Source organism: Macrosteles quadrilineatus, unplaced genomic scaffold (genome assembly GCF_028750875.1).
Source record: "Macrosteles quadrilineatus isolate MER2022 unplaced genomic scaffold, UCM_ALF_1.0 Scaffold_8__2_contigs__length_117827958, whole genome shotgun sequence".
Lineage (NCBI taxonomy): Eukaryota > Metazoa > Arthropoda > Insecta > Hemiptera > Cicadellidae > Macrosteles > Macrosteles quadrilineatus.
Window position 1 is genome coordinate 98,931,115 of NW_026542601.1, and position 17,663 is coordinate 98,948,777.

A 17,663-nucleotide genomic window follows, 5' to 3' on the forward strand; every position below is an offset into this window, starting at 1 on the left:
CTACAAAATACAAAACTACAACGCATTTAACAGCAATAAATTAACCAATTAGTTAAAGTCAATTACTTGGTAGGTCAATTAATAAATTGGGTAGAGGAAACCCGATGTCGAATATAGGACAATAAACTTTAAAGTATGAGAATAATTATTATATAACAATAATTCTTATACAATGGCCATGGTTTAAAAATAACAATACTGTAATGGTACTATTTTTATGCAGAAATTCTATTTAAGATTTTTTTACTGTGTCAGTGATGCAAGTTTATTTATGCCTACAATGATTTTCAATGACTTGAGATGACAGGGCCGGGCACCGAATGTTGCGCAAATAGCACCAATAAAAAAGGTATTATAACTTGTTTCATACATATAATAGATTATATAATATCATGGACATTGTACATAATGTAGGCATATGTTTACTTTTTTAGCGTCGCCTACAAATTTAACACCTCGAGCAATGATAGGTCTCCTGGTACTAATTTTTAAGAACAAAATATCAAAACGAAAGCGTATAATCCGGATTCAAGGCCAAACGTTCCCACGCGGTCACCGTCACTTTTGGTGCGAATCGCTGCTAGTCTGACGGGAACGTCCCGAGGACGCGGCGGCGGTGTACTTGCATCGTGACGTCACAAGGCATGCACTCAGTCACGTGACTGACGATGAACTCTATCAAAGTAACAGTTTAGATTTTACGAGCTGTCTCGTCGAGCCGTAAACAGATTTAGTTCGCGAAGCGTCCACCCGACGCTCCACCGTCGCAGACTGCACCACCGCTGCACTGATGCGTTTGTTGCTCGCCAGTGCGCCACTGCGCCAGTGCACTTCGGTTCTGTTATCAGTAAGTGGCGACCTAGATATGAGTGGACGCGTGTCTAGAACCAAGCCTAACTGCGCCCGCTGCCGCAACCACGGGATCCAGGTTCCCATCAAGGACCATAAACTGTTTTGCAAGTGGAAAAAGTGCAAGTGTAACAAGTGCAAGGAGACGGCAACAAGACAGCAGGTTAGTGCGGTTTACTCATACACTAAGTTTGTACAATAAACTATTGATCTATATAATTAATACGCTACATGAAACTTTGTCGGTTGAACTCCTCCGCCATTTCTTAACCGATTTTATCCATTGACGTCTCATTGGAAAGAGCATGTCGCGTAGATTTGCAAACTGGCCTTACATTTTTGAAAAAGTCTCTTGGGCTCTGCCCCAGTGGCTATTAAAGTTCCCATGTTATCCTTATGAAGAACATAATTGTTTACATTTTGATCAGCTGTATAATTTAACTAGCTGTACCCGCGGGCTTTGCCCCGTTTAACTTCATAAGTGAGCTCGTATTTAATAATAGTAAAATCAGTTGATTTAAATTTCTTTATAAAAAGTGAGTACTTAAATTTGACTTAAGTCATAAATGTGTAAACGGAATCAAAATAATTTCTTTGTAGACATGTGTATATTTGATTTGCCGGTAGTATAATCAGATATAGTCACTTTGCATACAATATGTCCTAAGATAAGACTAAAATCAAATGTAACCACACGATATCGTAACCTGTTCTTTAGAAGTTAAGTAATGTAGTAACGCAGTAATTTAATAATGTAATGTATTTTAATAAAATATTAGAAATTGTTAATATAATTGCTGTAGCATTTTTCACAAAATGATTTTCTGATGTTTGGTTTTCAAATTGCATTTATTACAATGTTGAATTTAAATAAACTTCGTTTGAACTTTGGCGCCATTACTATAGCGCTGGTCATTGAGAATAGGCTGGAAAATTGATAGATTAAAAACTTGACTACTTTTCAAGGTTTTGGCTGGTTATGCATATTTAAATTTGACTAGAATCAAATAATAATGTGTACAATTGTTTTCTTAACGGCAATTAATTTACTAATGAGTAAAACCTACGTTTACTTAAACATGTTTTTAATAGTTACAGTTTTCTATAAATAATAAATAATTATTAACATTTACAACGAAAATACTGTAAAATTACTCGTATGTACAGGGTGTCCCATAAGTAAAGTGCCAAACTCTGGGAATAGGTTCTATGGGTCAAAATAAAGAGAAAATCAAGAATAAAGTTTTTTTCAAAAACGCTTCGTTTACCAGATATCCGCCATTTTGTATTTTTTACTAAATAATTTATATCTTCTGATTTTTTCAACCGATCCTTATAAAACTCGGTAAGTATGTTTAGATAAAAGAGACCTACTGTAGAAAAAAAATTCAACTTGGTCCAATTTAAAATTTCAAAATGGCGGCCATTTTGAACATTTAATCTAAAATTACGGGAAAACGGTAAAAAATACAAAATTGTACTAAGAACACTTTTTTTTATAAAATTTTATTTCCAATCTATCAACACCAAAAACATGAAAATCGAACAAAAAATAACCGAGATACATTAAAATGTGTGTTAAGAGGCAGCAAAAAATCCATTTGTTGTAAATAGCCCCAATCACCAGATCAGCTGTTTTTAGAAAATAATTGTAATTGGTATAATTCATATTTTTTCAACCGACCTGTATAAAACTCGATAAAAGAGACCTACTGTAGAAAAAAATTAAACTTGGTCCAATTTAAAATCTGAAAATGGTGGCCATTTTAAACTTGTAATCTAAAATTAACAAAACAATAACCGAGATACATTGAAACCATTTATTGAGTGACAACATAAAAAATGAGGAAACTAATTAAATACAAAATCAAATCTTAACAAATGATAGCTTTTTTGAAAGTTATCAACTACAACAAATGTTCCATGTGTCCTCCATTCATTTCTACGACACAAACCATCCTCTTTCTCATCGACTCCCTCACTCTTTCAAATACCCCAGGCTTTTGTCTTATCACTTCACAACCTGCTACAATTCGTTCCCTTAAGTCCTCAATACTGTCAACAGGGGTATGGTAAACCAAAGATTTTAAATAGCCCCATACAAAAAAGTCCAGGGGATTAAGGTCAGGAGACCTGGCAGGCCATGGGATGGGCCCCCCACGCCCTATCCATTTATTTCCAAACACTTGATTTAAATGTCGCCTTACATCCAATGAAAAGTGTGGTGGCGCACCGTCTTGCATAAACCACATATTGTTTCTCAAATGAAGGGGTAAGTTTTCTAGCAATCCGGGAAGATCTTGTGTTAAAAAGTTTAAGTAAGACACACCATTAAGTCGGTTGGGTAAAAACCATGGCCCTATAAGATAGTCCCCAACAATGCCTATCCAAACATTGAGAGAAAAGCGCACTTGATGCCTTCTTTGTGATATCTCATGGGGATTTTCATCGGCCCAGAAGTGATTATTATGAAAATTAAAAATTCCTTCTCTCGAGAACCCAGCCTCATCGGTAAATAAAATGTTGGAGAGAAACAGAGGAAGTAATGCGATCTGTTGCAAGAACCATTGACATAAGTTAATACGGGGTGGAAAGTCCCTATCGGTTAGGCATTGCACCCTTTGGATATGGTAAGGATACAACTGCTGATTATGTAGAATCCGCCACACAGAACTTTTTGAAATACCATGTTCAAGCGATATTCTTCTAACACTAGTACTTGGGTCTTCTTCCACGGCCGTCAAAACTCTTTCTTGATTATTTAATGTATCTACAGAAACAGCCCGTCCGGTCTTCTCAGTGAATTTTAGTGTTCCTCGTTCCCTCAAATTCCTGTGAACATTTACAAACACTTTCCTACACGGAATTCGTCGGTTGGGGAACGTTTCTGCGTAAAGGCGGCATGCCTCACGCGAATTCCCATTACCTAAGCCGTAAAAAAAATGAATATCAGCTAGCTCGACATTAGAATAGCTATGGTTCGGCATTTAAATAAACTTAGAAAATATCAACCTAACCTGATCACAATGATGATGTTTAAAGTAAACAGAACAATAATAACAACAATGCAACAATGCAACTCAACAAACACATGTTTTTCAATCAGCTGTTCAGCTGATTGGGGCTATTTACAACAAATGGATTTTTTGCTGCCTCTTAACACACATTTTAATGTATCTCGGTTATTTTTTGTTCGATTTTCATGTTTTTGGTGTTGATAGATTGGAAATAAAATTTTATAAAAAAAAGTGTTCTTAGTACATTTTTGTATTTTTTACCGTTTTCCCGTAATTTTAGATTAAATGTTCAAAATGGCCGCCATTTTGAAATTTTAAATTGGACCAAGTTGAATTTTTTTTCTACAGTATGTCTCTTTTATCTAAACATACTTACCGAGTTTTATAAGGATCGGTTGAAAAAATCAGAAGATATAAATTATTTAGTAAAAAATACAAAATGGCGGATATCTGGTAAACGAAGCGTTTTTGAAAAAAACTTTATTCTTGATTTTCTCTTTATTTTGACCCATAGAACCTATTCCCAGAGTTTGGCACTTTACTTATGGGACACCCTATACTTACATAAAGATATTCAGATTATTAAATGTTACAGACAAACCAAAAAAGTTGAACTGTTTAAACGTGTTAAGTTTAAAGTTTCACACTTTGAACAAAATGTTAAACAACCCAAGCAATTGCATGAGCCAAAAAAGTTAGTAAATTTTATGTAGTTTTAATGATACCTTATTTGTTTAGAATGGATAAATAATAACAGAGGAATGTCTTTTTTTCTAAACTTTAAAAACTTTTCTCCTTTAAACAATGCTAAACAACGTAAAAGGGCTATTAGCATTGTTTAAATGGATAAAAGTGGAAATGCATTTAGAAAACTAGACATTTCTCTTTTAATATTTATTCATTCTTAACAAATAAGGTATCATTGAAAACTACATAAAATTTACAAACTTGTTGGTCTCTAGCAATTTGTTCGTTAACGGTTTTCGTGAAATAAAATTTCTCATCAAATATTTTAAATGGCTGCCATTTTAAAACGGTAAATTATTTTTTTGTATAATTTTAAACAAAACAAGATAAATATTTATGCAAAATCTCAACGCTGTACCATCAAACCGTCAACGGTACATCAAACCGTTTAGGAGTTATTACTTAAAAAAAAAAACACACATAAATACAGACAGACGGAAAACTAGGCACCCATGTTCCTATAAACCTAAGCAATAACACTATATACCAGAGAGTTGCATATAGTTAGAGAGTACCTCTATGTCCAGAGAGTTACGGGACATTCTGTATAACATTAATTCTAATTCTTATACTATGGCCTAGGTATAAAAAATGACAATACTCTAATGATTTTTATGGAGAATTTTTATTTTGGATATTTTTACTGTGTCAATGATGCGAGTTTATTTCGGCTATAAAATGATTTTCAATGACTTGAGATGACAGGGCCGTGCACAGAATGTCGCGCAATACGTGAGCACGATAAAAAATGTGGCATAATTTATTTCATACATATTTTAGACTGTATTTTATAATATCATGGACATTGTACATATATATTAGGCCTATATTTATTAACGTCTCCTACAAATTAAACACCACGAGCAATGCTCGGTCCCCTGGTACTCAGAACCAAAACGTATAACCCGCCCGGTGTCAAGGCCAAACGATCCCACGCGGTCACCGTCACTTTTGGTGCGAATCGCTGCTAGTCTGTCGGGAACGTCTGACGCGGCGGCGGTGTACTTGCATCGTGACGTCACAGGGCATGCACTCAGTCACGTGACTAACGATCAACTCTATCAAAGCAACAGTTTAGAGTTTACGAGCTGTCTCGTCGAGTCGTAAACAGATTTAGTTCGCGAAACGTCCACCCGGCGCTCCACCGTCGCAGACTGCACCACCGCTGCACTGATGCGTTTGTTGCTCGCCAGTGCGCCACTGCGCCAGTGCACTTCGGTTCTGTTATCAGTAGTGGGGACCTAGATATGAGTGGACGCGTGTCTAGAACCAAGCCTAACTGCGCCCGCTGCCGCAACCATGGGATCCAGGTTCCCATCAAGGACCATAAACTGTTTTGCAAGTGGAAAAAGTGCATTTGTGACAAATGCAGTCGTACGGCAGAAAGACAGCAGGTTAGTGTGGTTTACTCAAACACTAAGTATGTAAAATAAACTATTGATCTTTAATGATAGACGAATCAGTTGATGAAACTTTCGTTATAAAATGCGAGTACTTAAATTTGACTTAGGCCTAAGTCATAAACGTGTAAACGGAATCAAAATAATTTCTTTGTAGAATTGTTTATTTTTGATTTGCCGGTAGTATAATCAGATGAATTCACTTCTATACAATATCTAAGATTAGACTAAAATCAAATGTAACCGCACATTATCGTAACCCGTTCTTTAGAAATAGTAAAGTAATGTAGTAACGCAGTAATTTAATAATGTAATATATTTCAATAAAATATTTTGAATAGTTCATATAATTGCTGTAGCATTTTTCATCAAAGATTTTCTGACGTTTGGTGTTCAAATTGTATTTATTACAATTGGCACCATTAACTATAGCGCTGGTCATTGAGAATAGGCTGGAATAAAAATGTTTTTACAAAATTGATAGATTAAAAACTTACTACTTTTCAAGGTTTGGACTAGTTATGCATATTTAAATTTGACTATAATCAAAAAATAATATGTACAATAGTTTTTTAACTGCAGTTTTCTAATGAGCAAATCACACATTTACTTTCATTTTTTATGCTTAAAGTTGTTTTTTCGTTTTGTAGTTTTATTGTTGAATTTTAAAAAAATACAACTACCACTCGTCGCTTATAAACACATGGACCGGCGAGTGGCTAGTAATGAAAAAAGTAAAAGGAATATTGCCTAATTTCAATAAATTTTTTGAAAGTAGGATTATTAAATCTTATATTTAAAGTAAAATCACAGAAAAAAATTTTGCCTGTGGTGTTAAAAAACAAAACGTGAAAAAATACCTTTAACATCAAAAGATAATTATATAGGTACGCCTAGGGAAAAAAAGATTATTTAAATATAAAACTTAAAAGCACAGTGTACAATATTATTATAACCTTTATTATGAGTATTTGTCAAGTCTTCCTCAAAGTTAAGGTTCGGCTTATCAAAATTGTGAAATTCACATCATTTAGCCGGAAAAGGTCTGCCAGTGCCTGAGAGGGTGCTGACTCCACCACCAGTCTTCTAACCACGTTGTGTTCTAGGTGATGGCACAGAAAACATACTACTATAACCTTATAGTAGTATGTTTTAGTATATGTTATAGTAGTATGTTTTCTGTAGTGATGGCCAGGCAGACTAGGATTCACCGTGCTGAAGAGGTAGAGCGCAATTAAGCCAGGAAAGGTCTGCCAGTGCCTGAGAGGGTGCTGACTCCACCACCAGTCTTCTAACCACGTTGTGTTCTAGATTATGGCCAAGCAGACAAGGATTCGCCGTGCTGAAGAGGTAGTGAGCAATTTAGCCAAGAAAGGTCTGCCAGTGCCTGAGAGAGTGTTAACTCCACCACCAGAGTCTCCTCTTAATGTTGATGACTCCCTTGACTCCAACTACTCTGCGTGTGCCTCCCCCGCCACGGGGTCCGCCCCTCCGTCACCACCACGTCAGCAACCCCGGCTCACTCCACCTCCAAGGCCTTTCCATGACGGTAAGAGCATTTTTTGTGATTGGGGTGCTCTTTCTAATGTTGTAAACCGTCGTTGTCTCTTATTACCCTTTTATTTTTTCATTCTGAAATAAATTTTCATATGTCCTATTGCTATGTTCTTCTTTGGAGGACAAATAAATCTATTAAAAAGTCTCGAAGCTAAATAAATGTATTAGTAGATTTTGTTTGCCTATTCATAAATTACAAGTAACAAATCATAACAATTAAACTCGTGGAACTACTAGCACGAAAATTACTTTTCGAAATGTAGAGCAAAATATGTACATTGAGCATTTCTCGTAGAAGTAAAACAGCTCGGCTGTGTTTCATACAACATTTTTTATTTTAGTTCATATTAAGCCTCAGTTATCATGCATAACGTTATTTTTATTAATGTTTTTGTGTTTGACTAAATAACTTAATTAATTTGTTGTATCACTCACTAGAAATAATTTTTTTGAAAAAATGTACTATGTTGTAAATTAAATTGATTTAGCGAATAAAGATAACAAGTGATTGTTGTTCAAGAGTTTAATTGACTCAGTAATAAAAAAACTTATCAGTAATCCGCGTTGATTTTATCATGTGCTAATTTGGAAACGTTTCAAATCAGTGAGTTTTACTGTCCTTTGTTGCAACTTTGGCGTTGCAAACAAAAAGAGAAACACTGTAAACGCAATTGCCATTATCTCAGGGTAATATTAATAGACAGACATTCAATTTTAGTTCTAGTAAACTATAACATATTGTAGTAACCTCTTCCTATTTTAACCTAGTTGGTCTTTCCTCTTACTATTCGTGTAAACATGCATCACGCAAATATATAAAGTATCTAGCTTTTTTAAAGGACCTGTATTTTGTTACAAATGTTATAGTACTACCATGTACTACACAACACTCTAGGCGCCTGTGTGCAGTATTTCAAAAGTTATGTTGAATATCTTAATGTATAAAAACTTTTGCAGTAAACTTGTCGGTGCCCTACGTTTTTTTTCGCTACATCATAGCTACATGTAATAAAAGGAAATTATTTCACATTTCAACAACAACAAAATGAAATACTATTGTAAAAGTTTCAGTCCCATAATAGGAAGAAAGATAAAATGTATTATAGTTGTATGTTGTGCATTTTACGACAAGGTCAAAAGAGTTTATATCTTATCGTATACGTATCTTATCACATGTATTACATAGGATATCTTATCAAAATGCATCCGTTTTCGAGACAGCTTTTTTTTAACAAATCAAATTGGTGCATTGCATTTACGACAATAAATGCTCAACTGTCAATAGATGCTGTTGCTGTGCAAATGTTATAAATGAATTTACAGAGTAACATAATTTGGAGATACCGATCTAAGCATCCTAGAATGTCATTACTGACTTATACCACTGACTAATCGCAGGCTACAATTTTTTATTTGATTATTTAAATTTAATATTTGATGCATTAGACGTTTTTATGTTAATTTCTAAGACTAAAATTATAAAACCTATTGTGTAGATACACTATTTATGTGGCTTTATTAAAACTCTTGATATCTATGGAGCTAAAAACACTGCAGAAACGAAGGAAATTCAAATCCTTATTAAAAAAAATAATACTTCCTTATGCTTCTTAAGTTAGAAAATGAGTCGTGGGTAGTAAGTATTGGGTTAATATGCGTGTGTTGGCAAAAATAATAACTGAAATTGTTAATGCTTTTTTGTTTAAAGCTGGTTGACATAACAAAGCAACTATTCTGAAGAAATTTACGTTATAAATAAAAACCAAGGCTGTTTTGAAATAGCCTTAAAGGACTATATACAGATTTGCCAGTTGTTTATTTCTAGTTGCGAAACACGGGATAAGATACTAGTAACTTGTATAGTTCATGGAGGAGGCATGTCATATCACTGACCTTCCAGGCAACCATATTTGTCCAGTATAAGCATTGACTTTGAATAGAGCAAAGCTTTTATTTGCTTTGTAAACTCTAAGGCATTGCCATTGAACGGTTGAAGTAGACCTCACGTTCTGCTGTGAATTCTGAATCCCTTTTTCAGGCATGTTTCATGTCCGCCATTTAAAAATTATGTCAACCGTTGTTGGTATTCTTTTATGGGCGTTGATTTACCTTTTTTCTCAACAGTAAAGCTGTTTTCCTACAGTTACCTGACAAAGTGGGCTTCCTTGCACTGATTATAGCACCCAAAGTAGCTAATTGCTACATTTACCTACTTTTTACGCACTCATTTTCTCTTGCCGCAGCATTAGCAATTTTATGTACTATAATCGGTGCAAGGAAGCCCATCTTGTCAGGTGACTGTAGACAAATGACTATTGAATCTATGAATGAATTCTGTTCTGGTGTAGACTTCGTGATTCGCAACCAGGCAATATTTTTCATTCGATCTTTATTTTTAGTTTTTAGCTGGGTAAACAATACCAAATAAATAGTAAACAGAAAAATACCCACTGAACTTCCAGAAACACATCAAATTCTCTCTGGCTGATTCATAAGGGTGATAAAACTGCAAGGGAGTATGTTTAGGGTCTCAGTATCAATATCTCCCCACCGACACTTAAGTGTCCAATAACTGCGACTGTGGCTCTGCTGGAAAAGGCCAGACTCAAGGACTCGTAAAACTAAGTCAGCCGCCGACATTAAGTTTAACTATAAAGGTGGATGCGACTTTGATTGATTTGTAGCCGGCTGTTTCCTTCAAATAAGCTGCTTTTATGAGATGTGCGAGGTTATTCTGAACATGTGTGTTTTTAATTTATGAGACTGTGCTATTTAAATACATTTTATGAGTAACAAAATTATTTTTTACATATTCTCTGCAACGTTACAACTTATAACATTATTATCATTGAATTGAGACAGGGATACAATATGTGTATTAATCTAAACTAGTGTCCCTGTTGCTCGAATTCGAGCAATTGCTAAGTATTACAGGCGTCATTTAAACCGAATATCAGTCACCATTTCTGATGACTTTAAAAGATTCGACTCAAAGATTATGGGAATACTCAAGATGTACAGAACAGATCGATATAATCAACATTTCTTGTAAACATCTTATCATTTTGCAACAGCTGATCTTGTTTTTTAGTGTTTTCTACCAATAGCCTTACTCATAGCCGCATTAGGTTGTCCATAAAAACGATTATAAATTCTTTAAAAATCCATTTTTTCTATTTCTTCTCCTTGGTAGTGTTTAATGACTTTCCTGTTTCCATAGTTTGCAAATCGGCTCTTTCAATGATTACTAAGAAATGCAGCACAGTGTTCATTCAGTTTTCTTTTAGTATATCAATTTATCCAGGCTCTCTCGCTTCTTTCCATTGTAATATTTACGCCAACCCAAATTCAGATAGTAAATATTTCGTTTCAACCCAGTCATTAAATGTTTGTAGCAAACTGTTAAATTAGCCAACTTATTGACTGTTTACAACATATGTTCTTCTTCTCACTTTTAATTTCTGACAACAGCTGGAGTTGTATAAAAACTTTTGTTTCCCATGTTAATCTTATGGAGAAATACAACACCTTAAAGGGCCCCACGGCCTCACTGTATAATTATTTCCCTAAAAAGAAAGTTTCCTGCACAACTTCACGTTACGCTCTATCCAATGACACCAAAAACATGTCAATCGGTTCAGTAGTTTCGGAGGAGTAATTGTCACAAAAATCCTGCTTGCGTATTAAATAAGTATAGATAGATAATAAATATGGCCAAATGATGTGTGTAGAATGTAGCAGTAGGTTTGTTACTGACTAAAACCGATCTCTGTTTATCCATGGCTACTAACCTGGCATTGACTATGCATGCCCAATAATCAAGCACAGCTGGGTTCCCTTTGAAACAATTTAACATTTTAATACAATTTCAGGTTTGAACTTTCAACTTACTGATTTGTAAGTGACCGCTACATTCTACAGCAATCCGTAATCTCTAGTACAGTATTATTTTTTTAAGCTGATGTATTATTGTCGAAAGGTCAGATAAGTACGATTTAAGTAACGATGGTGTGTTGTAAAATCGAATAGGAACCCTTAAGAGTTTCTATGTTGTTTATGGAGAACAAGTTTTTATATTGTTCAAATCCAAATGGAAAATTTATCATTTGACTTTTTTATAGATATTGTAAGGGCTTACCTTAAGCAATCCTAATATTGTTGATCCGATATCAATTTAGATCCCGAAGGTTCATCTTCATTCGGAGTCTAGTTCGACCAAACGTCTATGGTAGTATCCACCCGATACTAACAACCCGTAATGTTTTGCTTTTGTAGAAAATTTAATAATATTTATCCCTTTCACAAATCACAGTTGACCCAAAAATGGTACACAAATTGGGGATAAAAACCATGGTTTTATGTAGGTCGACTTCATTTTAGTTTGGGAACACATAACCAGTTACTGTCAAAATCAAATGATAAAGTATAAATATATCATAGTATAAAGAACGTGATTTTCTGAGCTCAAAGAAGCAGTGCACATTACACATAGGTTCTTAATATCGTAGACTCTGGCGAGGTTGCGCCCATCTAAGCTGTAGTTGTAGAATACTACAGGAGCCAAGGTCTTGTGAAGTCTTGAGGAGCATTTTGAAGTGTTCAGAGACATACAGTTCTTGACACATCATCTCTCCACAGTTGAAAGACTATCCTGGAGCTTTCTGAATACAGCTTGGTGTACGAACAAGAAGTGCTTGATATGGATGGCTAATGTTGTTGTTAATGAAGATATTAAATAGGACATGATCGAGATGTGAGCCCTGGGGACACCCGATGTAGCAGAGATCAATCTTGAGGTACAGGAAGCAAACTTCGCCATCAGTTTCCAACCACAGAGGTAAAATGAAATTAAGTCAACAAATGGGCCGTGGATCCATCCCGTGAGCCGACAGTTTGACAAGCAGGTGAGGGGATGCTCCTGTCAAAGGCATTTAAAAAGTGAAGGAATATTGTGTCAACCTGCATGTGATTGGAGAACGAAGATTATGATACTATGGCGGATTGAAGCGGATCAAGTTTGTCATGGAAGATCTACCCGGTGAGAAGTCATGCGGCAAGATAGAACAAGTAGTGGGAAGACTCCTGACAGAATTAGCTTCTCGAAGACCTTCAAAATCGCTGACTGGAAAGCGATCGGTCTGTAGTTGTTCACCTCGGAGACCGAGCCAGATTTGTGTATAAAATAACATAGAGGTGCACAAAAAAGTTACAACATGTAGGACAACTTTGTGAAGAGAACATTTATGCCCAAGTCCCCTACAACCCTTGTAGGATGTGAAATCAGTTTCCTACATAGGTTTGATCAATTCATGCCATAAACTCCCTAAAATACTTACAATACCATATCTTATTGTATTCTGAACTTCACATATGACATTTTAAATCCACTCAGTCTAAGAATATGTTGTGATTATATTTGCTCATTCCCAGTAACTCGTGTCCCCAGAGCCAGTAAAGTGTGGATTTAACGCGACAGTTACGCGATAAAGAGAACAAGATAGCAACAAAGTAGGTAGTGAATTGCAGAGCTCGCTTCGCAAGGTCAAGTAGGTTGCATCACCACAAGCCGGTTGCACTTAGCGTGCACAATTTGGCACAAGTGTCGACGAATTATGCTCAAATACTTGCCAACTGCTGTGGAGACGCGTCTGTAAACCGTAGTCTATATGTAATATTTATGTTGACTATTTTAGTCATACTTCAAAATGATTGGTCAAAAGAAACGCAAAATTTATGATCATTTCATCGGACGTCGTGCATTCCTCTACTCGTGTCCTTCCAGTTTCAATCTTTAAAATGATGGTTTGTTGCACTATACGTACCTACACGTTTTAGTTTTCCTCTAACTGCAGCGATAACGGATGTTTGCATACATGAGTAACGTTCAATTATTTTTCAATAAAATAAAACTGTTCTTAAGTCCAAGATTGATTTTCCAATAGTATCAGAATATTTTCACAAATAAAATTGTCAATTAACTTAAAGAAATTAAAATCTAAAATCTTGAGTTAGAGAGGAATTTATTCGTCCAATAAGATTGCATACCTTAGCATCTGAAAGCATACTCTCATTTTTTGAGTTATGTCGAATAAACTATTATATACAACTGAAATTGCTTGCAAATAAAGTAGTTTCATTATCACATTACGTAAATCGACATTTTAGTTACTAAATTTTTCAAAAAGGACTTGATGAGCTCCTATTTTTAAACTATATTACATTCTTTACCGAGACTAGCAAATGAATTCTTTGAAACACAATGCTATGTTTTCGCAACACGTAGTAGCGAAATAACTTTGTTGCGATAGAGAGAGACAGAGGCATACAAAGTAGCCAAGCCAGTTTGATAAGCGGTGGTCAGTTGTTGAGGAGGCGTCGCTACGTCATAGGTCACTGCCCCCGATTTTAGGCGAGAGCTATATCTGTTTCTCAGACGGTTTGGTCGGACAACGATTTTACTTCTGCGATGAGGCATAATCGTTGTGCTTTTAATTATATCTTTTTATGGACTCCGATGATTGATAATTTAAATCGCTCCATAATTCTCAGTAATAACAGTTGGTGAATACGAAACTCGAGATTGCAATAAACATACACAGAGAAATGCTAACAATTTACGCATAAAATGTGAATAAGAAATTTATTTTCCTTTGAGCATTTAGACGCAATTGCCATCGTCGAAAATAATAATCAACGCTAAAAGAATGTTAGATTTTTTCCATTCGTTTTTGATAATTTTAAATTACATTGGACATGAAACCGCCTCAACAATTAATAATCTTGTAAGTATTACCAGGTTAAATGTGGCTTAAACTATAGTAATCATTAATTTACAGCGCTGCGTATTTCGTTGAGGTTTCAAAATATAAGCAAATTCAGCATTGACGTATAAATGTGCTGTCAGTTTTATTTCCCATAGTCGAACGGTTCTTTACGAAATGTTCAGGTCCTTCGATAAACGTTCTAAAAATGCAAGCAAAATAATCTAAAGGCTCATATAGGAATATTGAGCCTCTTTCATTTAAACATCACACTATACTGTTATGCAATTCATGATGCCAAAAAGTACAAAATTGTCAGTTTAAAATGAAGAATAACCCACAGATTTACAACCAACCACAAACTATTCAAAATCCACGATGGCTTCTCAGCAAATAAATTCAACTGCAGTGCATCCATAAGAAACACATCTGTCACAAACCAAAGCAATGGTGCGACGACGTTGACGCTTTCTTTGTCGCCACGCACTCGTGAATTTATGGCATATTTACGATCAGGCCTACAATGCTCTTGACCAGTGATTGGTTGTTTGTATTGCACAGACCAGCTGACCAACAATCGACTGTGTTTGTCACTGAGTGGTTGTGGACGCGGGCTCTCGAGATCGTGAAATATGCTCCGTTGAAAACCTACGAATTGAAAATGTAAACAAACTGGACACTTGGAGGACCATAATCAAGCACGTGTTCTTAGTTTAAATATCGTGTTCAATGGTGGTGGGGTGGCGTAGTTTACGAGACTGTAACGGAAATTTTCTACAACGATTGGTAAAAATCAAAGTTTTCACGACGTTTCGGGATCAGTAAATGGTCCCGTACTCAGATGGGATGGCACTTAAATTATTAACAAGAATATTAGGCGTGCACAAGCAGAGCCGAAGCTGAAAAAAAACTATCTGAAAACTTTCTTTGGAAACAAAGTTTTTTTAATGTAAAGGTAGGGTTGTGACCCATCATTTCAAACTGGAATTTACGCTGATTACAATGCCACATTTCGTTTTTAAAAAGAAAAAAACTTGTTTCAGCAAGTGGAATCATTTTTGTCTACAGTATATTAATACGTATTAGTCAATCAATTAGTTTTTGAGGCATGACTGATTGGATGATTAAATCAACCTATTTATTAAGCTGGAATAGATTATTGATAATCAATGTTTTAAGGTAATTTAAAGGTATTTTGGTCCCGTTTACGCAGAGTGTTTTGTTTCTTGTTATTTAAACAGCGTTTGGGTAATTTCACCTAACAAACGATACATCCATAAACTATTGTTGGTTCTCATTCGTTCAAACCAAAGGTACAACTCCTAAAATCAATCCTAAAATAACAGAAACATTTAGTGGATATTGGTCCCACTGACCCTGAACGTTACAAAAAAAACACATGTATAAGAATTACAGTATATGATTTCTACTTGCACTGTTAAAAACAGTGTTTAAATAGTGTAAGAATATAACACATATCTCCGAAAAGTAGATGGTCTTGTCTCCTGTTCAGAAAAATTATATAAAAATTCATTTTTTGCAAAGAAACGAACGCGCTTTATTGGTGCAGACGTCGGTTTTGGATTTTATGGAGGTTCAGTGTTTGAAAGCCGCCTTAGAATTATCACTTTACGAGTGGTTCTAATTATGAACTCCTGAATTGGTGTTATTATCTTTATTCGGGCGAAGGAAGGTTGCTAGACTACTGTATGGTTTGGTGTTTTTTTTCATTCGGAGAAAACACATTACAATCCAAATTATAATCCCGGGTCCAGACGAAAGGTTTGCTTCCAAATCGGTAAAAAATAACTGGTTTGTACAAATAATAAAACGGGCTATGAGCGTGAACTTAAATGTTATTTGTTTAAGGTAGACTTGTAACACTCCTCAACATTTTCACTACTTATGAGAATAAAATTGGCAATTAAGCTCCTTTCTTCTTGTATTATATTCGGAAGTGACTTTGCCAATGTTGCAAAATATTTTCTTGTTTCAGCCACTGATTTGTGGAAGTCCATCGTAAAGTTGATAGAAACGTGCCATCTTCCACTCAACATTTCGCCCCTGTTGTACATCATATTTACGGAGATCACACCGAACCCAGATGAAGTCATCAAACGTATCAAAGCTGGTGAGTTATTCTTTGTTGATAGAAATAATGCATTTTCCGTTACGAAATGTGGGTGCAAAGTTTTTACGGAATCATTGTATAAAATCATTGTATAGTTTAAAAGACACTTAGAATCGTAAGTGTAAAGTACAAAAGTTTAGGAACCATATATTTTGGATATTTTGCGGTGGTAGATGTTATAAATATACACCCATATATTAATTATTTAGGCTTGACAAGCTGTATCTGTTACGTTACCAGATAGCGCCAAATAGGGTGAAGAAGACCATTTTGATGCTTCCATACTCTTACCTAAAGGGGCACATCTGTAATTAGTTCCTCTTTTGGTTACTATTTTAATTTCCACAAATGTTCCATCAGAACGATATACAATCAATGTTGCATTGTATGTTGTAACGTGTTTTAGACGGACTGTTTATTAATTAAAAGGACTATGTATTTATGGTGCCGTCAATTTATTATGAGAATATTCAGGAGCTGTTGACCATCTACAACTGGATAAAGTTTAACTGATGTTTTTTTTTTTTTAAATAGTCTTGAATTAAGATTAAGATTATCTTAGTACCAAAGCTGCACGTAAATCTCATACCTCAGACCATTCTTCATTCTTTCATATTCAGTTTACAAAACGCAACGTGGTGTCGCTGTTATACATATAAATAGTATATTTTCTGTTGATAGTAGTTTTAAGTATTAATTAAAATAATGTATTTACTGTATTTATTTATATAACTAGTAAGGGCGGTGTAAGCAATTTAGATACGGCTTTTAGATTGCCTAGGGTATTTTAAAGGGGTCCAACATCAAAAACGGTGTAATTATTAACAGAAAAACGTTGTATTCGATACATATAATGTACATCTTCAAGGTACCTACTATTCATTTATCCTTACTCTAATTAAGAGAAGGGCATGATTAATGAGCTATAGAACGCAAAAGGATACAGATTATTTTTAAAATTAGGATAGTGTATGCTAAAATTAAAACCTATATTTAATTTATTTTCTGTTTGTTCTTATACATTATTTTAAGATTTTTTTCTTATTTCTATCTTTATATATATAAATCTTTGCTCAACTTTCTCAACATTTTGGGACGTACAGACAATCAAAAACAAATTTTCTTGAGCTCCAGAATAACAATTACAGTTGGTGAGAATAAACCATATCCAACCCGTAACTAACCTAACCCAACAAAAACG

At 34.9% G+C, this 17,663-nt stretch overlaps 1 protein-coding gene across 3 annotated transcripts in view; it reads left to right on the forward strand.

The window, feature by feature from the left end:
- The first annotated feature begins 826 nt into the window (after window positions 1-826).
- LOC129000000 (uncharacterized) overlaps window positions 827-17,663 on the forward strand; it is a 50,617-nt gene continuing 33,780 nt past the window's right edge. For 2 of the 3 annotated variants that reach the window (XM_054426833.1, XM_054426836.1), the window contains exons 1-3: window positions 5,820-6,007; window positions 7,325-7,562; window positions 16,328-16,462. In XM_054426833.1, coding sequence (XP_054282808.1) covers window positions 5,861-6,007; window positions 7,325-7,562; window positions 16,328-16,462 — 520 coding nt within the window. In that variant the 5' untranslated portion in view covers window positions 5,820-5,860. Of the gene's footprint in view, window positions 1,013-5,819; window positions 6,008-7,324; window positions 7,563-16,327; window positions 16,463-17,663 lie in introns of those variants that run through there. The other variant, XM_054426835.1, reaches the window with a different exon arrangement.